General features: G+C 36.7%; 1 protein-coding gene across 6 annotated transcripts in view; it reads left to right on the top strand.

The window, feature by feature from the left end:
- The window catches only part of LOC107701816 (uncharacterized), a 21,200-nt gene that overhangs the window by 319 nt on the left and 13,846 nt on the right, over positions 1-7,035 (top strand). For 3 of the 6 annotated variants that reach the window (XM_016503937.1, XM_016503938.1, XM_016503933.1), the window contains exons 2-4: positions 2,654-3,141; positions 4,027-4,138; positions 4,697-5,208. In XM_016503937.1, coding sequence (XP_016359423.1) covers positions 2,903-3,141; positions 4,027-4,138; positions 4,697-5,208 — 863 coding nt within the window. In that variant the 5' untranslated portion in view covers positions 2,654-2,902. Of the gene's footprint in view, positions 1-2,529; positions 3,142-4,026; positions 4,139-4,696; positions 5,209-7,035 lie in introns of those variants that run through there. The other 3 variants (XM_016503935.1, XM_016503936.1, XM_016503934.1) reach the window with 3 other exon arrangements.

Below are 7,035 nucleotides of genomic sequence, written 5' to 3'. Positions count from 1 at the left end.
GGGGGGGGGGGGGGGGGGGCTGCTCGAGCTCATTCAGTACAGCGAAATGGACGTTTTGGAGTCGTGCAACATAAACTTATCGTGTCTTTAAAATCTGTCACAATTAATAAGGGACGTTGCCAGTGGAATACGCTTGCAAAACGGAGGTTTGATAGTACCGTCGATAAATGTCTCGTTCTATCGGACGTGTTTTTGATCGCGTGTCGGGACAGCCTTCCTCACTCCAGCGATCTGTAATGGAGGCTGGCGAAAATCGTGTCGATTTATTACGATCTGATTGTTTTGCTCACCGTTCATTTTTATCACGTTATCGCAAGACAGAAATGTTAGGAATTGCACAGACAATTTAATAACATTAAGATGTAAGTTTATTTGCACTAAAAAAGTGCATCGCGCTATTTTAGTTCCGTTTCAGCAAATTGTTCTATCGGTACTAAGACCACGAGTCCAAACAAATCAACTTGCAATTAGTGTCACGTAATTAAAAAAAACATGTAATATAAATCAAAGCTTCACCGACGCCGATTACGTTGCAAACATATATGCATAATAATAATAACACAGCATCGTCAACTTTTAACACATTCGACAACTAAATATTAAATATAATGTACAATGCAGTTACCTTCTTATGTGTATGAAACGTCACTGTTCTGGGGGCATACTAAAATGTTTATTGCAGCAACACAATATTCCAAAATGATCATAAACACTGATCTGATGATTGCATGATCAAAATGCAAACGAGAAAGTGTTTGCTTCTGTTGCATCACATTTTTATACAGTCTATGATCACATCAAAAGGAAAACGGTTCAACGTATTGTTTAAACTACGTTTTTTGGGAATTTTTTATAATCCTTTTAAACATTTAAGTGTTTTAAGTATGTCCTCTTGAGTGTAATTAATTTTAGAATAGAATGATTAAATAAATGTGCTTGCTTTTTAGGTTTATTGTGGTACACATTTCTGTGTTTGTATAGCAGCTAAGTCAAACCTATATTTTGCAACAATATCTGTAGGAATATGTGCTGTTTGCAAGTGTTTACAGACATTAATTGTGACTACTTTGAATGAGTTTATCCATAAGAGTTTACAGTTTGATCATTACTAACGAAACACATTTGGAAACTTGGAAAAATCTGTTCCATCACGGTTGCATATTTTCTTTGGAAAATTATCATACTTTTTTTACTACTGTATTTGTTACCTTTTGGCTATGTGTGAGAGATGACAGAAAATTACTAGTTTAGTATACTTTCTTCTTAGTAGTTAGAAAAGATGAAGAAACTAAAGTTGTCTTGACGATGAGCCGTAGCATTTGTTAATTTTGGTTATATTAGAGATGACTGAAAATTGCTAGTTCAGTATATTTTCTTCTTAGTAGTTAAAATGAGGAAGAAACTAAAATTGTGTTGATAATGAGCTGCTGTATTTGTTACTTTTTGGCTAAATGAGAGATGACTGAAAATTGCTAGTTCAGCATTTGAGATTTTAATGTTACTGAACTGATTCAGTGAGTTCCTTACTGACTTGCTTACCTTATCAAGAGGTCATCATCATTTTTACAATATACAAATCACCCTGTGACCCAGATTTGAACTGGAACCCACAGCGGGATTTTATTATTGCTGAGATGTTGATTACATCTGTTTTGTTGGGTTTGTATTGTTCTTCTAATTGTCAAAGTGCTTATTACCTTGGTCAACCTTTTAGTTTTCTTAAACAGAAGTTGTCTTAAACAGTTGGTCTGCTTTGTTTTAATTACATATAAGTAGGGTTTCAGGAAATCAAGTATTTTCCATTAAACAAACTTTAACAAGCGCTGGATGCTTGCTGCACTGTAGCGCATTTCTTTGCCATAGTAATTGCGCTGCATTGCAGATATCGAATGTTGTCAGCCCATTTGTATCGCCGTCGCTGCTGGGCTCGCTGCAATTCTGTCACCATGGCAACCGCTCGTTTCAGCCCCGTTCTATAAATATTCTCCTTCACGCTAGTCTTTGCAGTAGCCTAATTTAATAGAGGTTTTTGTTTTTTTACATTGGTTACGTTGCATTGGCAAAGACTTTCTTAGAAGCTGTTGCTTAAATGTTAAATTAAAATAGTGGTATGCAGATTGTGATACAAGTATGTGAACACGTAAAAAGAAAAAAATTATCTCTGGCAGATTCTTAAATCATTAGTGATGATATATGTGTGTGTGTGATTGGTTTGCAATTCATCTCAATACAAAGTGTGTTGATAGAAATTCAGTATGTCTTTAGAAATACATTAAGATTACAATCAAAGTGCGCACATCCAGCAGGCCAAATGCTCAATGTGGGTGCTCAACTACAAGCAATGTCAAACAGATAAAGCAAAGTTGGCACATCACCGCTCCAAAAGTAGAAACGTATTTATGTATGTTCTCACCACAGGTGACGTTTCGAGCCTCTGATGAAGAGCTTGTAGGCTCGAAACGTCACCTGTGGTGAGAACATGAATATTTTTCTACTTTTGGAGCTGTGGTGTGCCAACTTTGCTTTTTCTGTTTAGAAATACATTAACCAGAAAAATGACCACAGACTCTGCTGGAATAATAAAAATCTTATTGCATCTATAATTTGGTGTTTAATTTAGTTCTTCCCTCTAATATCTGCATTCTCATTACAGGTATGATATAATAATTTATAACCACTAAAGACATGGTTGAAACATTTTGAAACATTGACATTTTATGCAACCCAAGCTCTTCGTAACGTTTTGAGATGAAATTTCTACTTCCAACTTCTATGGACAGCAAAGTAATTTTTCTTGTTTAAAAATGTGAGCCAGCGGTTCAACGTCCAGACTCCTCCTGGCATGACTCAAAACCATTGGTCTCACTAGTAATACAGGAGAATCCACAGAACGGGATCAGACATGACGGATGAGCTGAACAGGGCGTCAGCTGAACCGGAGACGATGAAACCGGAAGAGACTGTGCCGGTTGGATCAGATGTTGTTACTGTCATTGAGGATAATGCAGTGGAGAACAGTGCACCTGGAAAGGTGATGGTTGAGTCGCCACCTGATTGGCTGAAGCCAATGGAGGAGGATGAAGATGATGGTGAAGGTGTCAAGAGCAGTGAATGGATCACCAGAAAAACCAATAATGACGTGTATGTGCTTATACCTGATTTTTGTTTGCATTTAGTGGGATATATTATAGTTTGTGTTAGAGGCATAACAATATTATGTCACAATATAGTAGTGTGTAAAGTTCACACAACGTGATTCATTTCACACCAAATACGGTAAACCCAGCAGATCACACATTTGAGCTTCTGTGTTTAATAATTATTTTTAATAAATTAAAAATAAAATACAATAGTAAAATACTATTTAAAAAAAAACGTTTAAATGATTTAATATATAAATAATAAATATTAAAAATTCCTTTGTATAGAGTTGTACAGATACGATTTTCTTGCTTCCATTTGAAGCTTCTCAAATCATGCTATAGAATATGATTATCAAGTTTTATTCATGTAACTTTCAGGAGTGCTTTTTCATTAATCCAAAATAAGACAATCCAAATATGAAGACATTCAGAAATACATTCCATTTTTTGTTGAATTTTTCGCTCAAACTGTTACGCTGAATATTTGCAATTAAATGTTTTATTAAACTAAAAAAGTGCTAAATAGAAGCAGATTTACAAGTGGTCTCACACTTTTGAACCCAATTTTAAGTCTCTTTTTTTAATGAACATTTAAATAAATTTGATAATAACTGTCCTTAGGCTGATGACACACAGGGCAACTTTTTGAGCAATTTTCCCATGCAACTTTTTTTTTTGAACAATGTTGCTTGGACACTTTCCCATTGACAATGGGTGACAAATTTCTATCTGGATACGTTAGATTGGTTGTGGGCCCTGTGTCTCACCTGGTTGCCCATTGACAGCAACATTGCCCAAAGTTGCCCCTTGTAACATCAGCCTTAGACCTGTTGATTATGTTCAAGTTGATAAACTGACTTTAGTACTTTTCATATCCTCACAGTCCTAAAGTAAAACGACGCAGAGGTCGGCCTCCGATTGCCAGAAATGCTAGACATGGACTTACTCGTTTAGATTTCAAGAAAGGATTGCATGCAGATCGCCCTAAAACTAAGGTTTGTGTAGCTATCTGTCTTGTTTTGGGTTTTGTTTGCATTGTTAGAGAGAATATTATGTATGCACAATGGGTCAGAAGTTTGGAATGAAAAATATTTTTTTGAATGATTCTTAAAGAAGACTCTCATGCTCACCAAGACTGCATTTATTTGATCAAAAATACAGATAAAAACAGTAATATTGTGAAATATTTTCTGTTGTAATTATTTCCTGAGATGCAAAGCTGAATTTTTTTTCTGCATTACTCCAGTCTTGATGCTTCAGAATTCATTCTTATATGCTTTGATTTGCTGCTCAATTGTTATATGTAAATAAGTCTTTCTGTTTATAGGATTTTTTTGTGAATTTTATCATTTAATATAAAATTAACATTTTTGTTTAAATGCTTTAATTAGTTGAGATTGCTAAGACTGCAACTTTTCTAAATAACCAGGAGTAAAATTTCCAGATTTTTTTATTTTTTATTTAATTTAACCATATATGATTACATATATGATACTATTACAATATTTTTAAAACATTCTCTTCTTTTCTATGTGGTTGTTTGGCATATGTAGACTGTTCGTACTATACTGGAAAGAACACGTTCAAGTCTCACATCAGCTACTGCCATTCCCGTCCCAGATCCAACCCGCACGCCTGAGGTTTTACCCCGAACACCCCAGAGCATCATTCACAACCCGACGTCGACATCCCAAAGACCCCGACTCATCCCAATCTCACCTACAGGGGACAGCAGCCTCTCCAAGATCCCCAATGCTGAGTTTCACAGCCCTCCGCGTCTCACGAGGGTCTCGCCGCTCAGTATTGACACATCTGTGACACGGAATTTCATTCACTCTCCGGCTGTAAAAGTGGGCAATGTTTCCCAACAGATCGTTTCCTCTACTGGACCTGGGAAAGATGGCACTGAGCCGCCCCTTCGACTCTGGCTTTGTCCCTCTATGGAGCCCATTAGTCCTACAAAATCTCAGGATACATTCTCAGATCAGACTGTAAGTTCACCAAATTTTACGGAGACTACGCGTAATGGAACAGCGACCCTAAAGGAAAGTCTTCCGTTTCTCAGGTGAACAAATATGACTCCTTTTATACCACTTAGAAAGTCTATTTTATATGCTCTAGTTTTTAAAGTTCAGGGTTTCTGCAGGTCTTAAAAAGTTGCCTTCATCGTCCTTCCACAAATTAAGGCCTTAAAGGAACACGCCACTATTTTTGAAAATAGGCTCATTTTCCAACTCCCCTAGAGATAAACAGTTGAGTTTTACCGTTTTCGAATCCATTCAGCCGATCTCCGGGTCAGGCGGTAGCACTTTTAGCTGCAGCTTAGCATAGATCATTTAATCTGATTAGACTGTTAGCATCTCGCTCAAAAATGACCAAAGAGTTTCGATATTTTTCCTATTACCTAGCTGGGGACTGTTTTCAGGCACTGTGTAATATCATTGCGCCTGCTACACCCATGGTACGGCAGCAAAGTTCCTTGATTATTACGCTGGAATGAGAGTATAGTTCCTAGCCATATCGGCCTAGAAAATCGCAACTTTTCATTTTCCGTCGGTCTTAGTACACGATGTAACTACAGAAGAGTCAAGTTTTAAATAGGAAAAATATCGAAACTCTTAAAAAATAGTGGCATGTTCCTTTAAAAAGGTCTTTAAAAAAGTCTTTAGAAAAAAATCTGCAAAGCATGCATTGCAAAAAAATGAATGGCTCATTCCGTGTCAACTCAACCAGAGGTCCCTGGCTAAAATTTTTGATTTTTCTAATATTTATTCTGAAGAAAGATAAACATGTATAGTGATGAAAGTAGGGCTGCATGATAAATCGCATGCGATATTTAACGCGCATCTTATCAGTAAAGCCGTCTCCAAAATTTGCAGTAGGGCTGGACCAGAATATTAGATTATTCGAATATTCGTTCGGTGGGTTGGCATTCAATTTTCAATTTTGAGATTCGAATATTCATTTTTTTTCTTCTCTCGAACACCTGGCATCCCCCGTGAAACGGTTCTCATTCGCGCTTGAATATGAATCGCCCATGAGTGAACGTCATGAATGTCGTGATTCAGTTCATCTGGAAGAGAAGACAAAAATGCCGAAGACTTCAGCTGTGTGGGAGCACTTTAAATTGAGTGAGGACAAGACAAAGGCAGTGTGCCAAATATGCGATTTGAAACTGGCCTACCACAACAACACATCAAGTCTGAAAAATCACCTGAGTTCTGTAAGTAGTACGCCTATAGTATATTGTTGGTATAAAAAAACGAGCTGCTTTTATCCGCCATGTTAATCAGTAATTTTACACATGATAAAAACGTGCACTTAATTTGCTTGCAAAATACTTGCGAATACGGCAGTCATAAAAAAACGTACAGTAGCCCAGCATAATAATAATTTGTCTATAGGTACATCCCCAGTTACCTTGTTCTGTTTAGCCTATACAGTTTGTTTTATTCTATATAAGGGAATTCATTTAATTTTATTTAAACTGTTCGTTAATTAAAATGTGTGATGCTGTTATTGAAAGTATGCTACCATGTTCTTTATTTATTACAGTTCGTTGAACTTCGTTCATTTATTTTTCGTTCTTCTTTTATTTAAATAGCCTACCCTTTACGGTGTCAGTAATTACTGTGCTGCTAATTTCTGATTTGGGAGTGATTTGTTTGTGAGAAAAATGTTAGGCTACCTTATTAAAAGTATTGCTCTTAACAGACCTGTGTTTTGTATCACTAGTGCAGTGTCCATTCTCGGAGCATATAAGCCCTGCCCGCTTCCGGCTCGCGCTGTTCTGTAGTTTATTAAAAGTTTATTAATTCTGAACGTGTTTGGTCCATATTGCACCAAAATGTGACACTGCACTCCCTTGGGTCCGCAGCAACACACCCACCAC

Source organism: Sinocyclocheilus anshuiensis, unplaced genomic scaffold (genome assembly GCF_001515605.1).
Source record: "Sinocyclocheilus anshuiensis isolate Anshui unplaced genomic scaffold, SAMN03320099.WGS_v1.1 scaffold258, whole genome shotgun sequence".
NCBI lineage: Eukaryota > Metazoa > Chordata > Actinopteri > Cypriniformes > Cyprinidae > Sinocyclocheilus > Sinocyclocheilus anshuiensis.
This window is presented reverse-complemented; position numbering and strand designations above follow the sequence as displayed.